Source organism: Ctenocephalides felis, unplaced genomic scaffold (assembly GCF_003426905.1).
Source record: "Ctenocephalides felis isolate EL2017-DRISC unplaced genomic scaffold, ASM342690v1 CF-g0.4_SCAFFOLD_00845, whole genome shotgun sequence".
NCBI lineage: Eukaryota > Metazoa > Arthropoda > Insecta > Siphonaptera > Pulicidae > Ctenocephalides > Ctenocephalides felis.
Window position 1 is genome coordinate 85,807,210 of NW_020536999.1, and position 1,111 is coordinate 85,808,320.

The 1,111-nt window shown below is 29.0% G+C and overlaps 1 protein-coding gene across 1 annotated transcript in view; it reads right to left on the bottom strand.

The window, feature by feature from the left end:
* The window catches only part of LOC113391244, an 11,354-nt gene extending 10,243 nt beyond the window's left edge, over nucleotides 1–1,111 (bottom strand). The window contains exon 1 of the mRNA XM_026627192.1: nucleotides 1,103–1,111. Within this exon, the coding sequence (XP_026482977.1) occupies nucleotides 1,103–1,111 (9 nt within the window). The remainder of the gene's footprint in view (nucleotides 1–1,102) is intronic.

A 1,111-nucleotide genomic window follows, 5' to 3' on the forward strand; every position in this document is an offset into this window, starting at 1 on the left:
AAAAGTCAACAGGCTTCTTTAAAATCTTTTTATCCATATGTCGATTAATGGCTTAATTTTGTTGTTCTTAATAATTTTGTTCTAATTGAGATACATTATTAAATACCGAATTCTAGATAATTTTATTAGCTTTTTAATGATTATGATATATGATAAAATATATACATGTTGAAATTTTGGTGATTTTTTAAATAAGCCCCTCTTTACCCAAAATTAAAAATATCTCCCCCAAAAAAATCAAAATTTTTCAAAAAAATCTAAAGATCCAACATGTGATGTTGACTGGGGTCAACGATCAACTTAGAAACTTTGTTGATTTTTAAAATGACCCTCTTTACCCCAGTGAACATCACTTGATGAAACTTTGGTGATTTTTAAAATGACCTTGGAAAGTTTGGTGATTTTTAAAATGACCCCTTTTGGTGATTTTTAAAATGACCCTCTTGGAAACTTTGGTGATTTTTAAAATGATCCATTTTACCTCAGTCACATGTTGAAACTTTGGTGATTTTTAAAATGACTCCCTTTTGGTGATTTTAAAAATGACCCTATTTACCCCAGTCACGTTGAAATTTAGGTAATTTTTAAAATGGCATCTTTGGAAAGCTTGGTGATTTTTCAAATGACCACCTTTAACCCAGTCAACATCACATGTTGGATCTTTGAATTTTTTTTTTTTAAAATTTCGAATTTTTTAAAAGTTCAGATAAAAAATAAGTAGCTGTAATATATTACTAGACCCCTAAAATGACCTCCTTCCCCTAGTGAACATTACATGTTGACTTTGGATTGTTTCACAGGGGGGACTTTGGATTCTTTTGAAAAATTTTGAATTTTTCAAAAATTTAGAAAATGAATAAGTACCCGTAATACTTATATCTTCATATGTTGACTTTGGATTTTTTCAAAGGGGGACTTTGTATTTTTTTGAAAAATTTAGATAAAAAAAATAAGTACACGTGATATCTTACTAGACTCCCTAAAACAACCGCCTTTCTCCTAATCAACATCACATGTTGTCTTTGGAATTTTTTACAGGAGGGACCTAGGATTTTTTTTGAAAAATTTCGAACTTGTAAAAAAATAGATAAGAAATAAGTACCTGTAACAT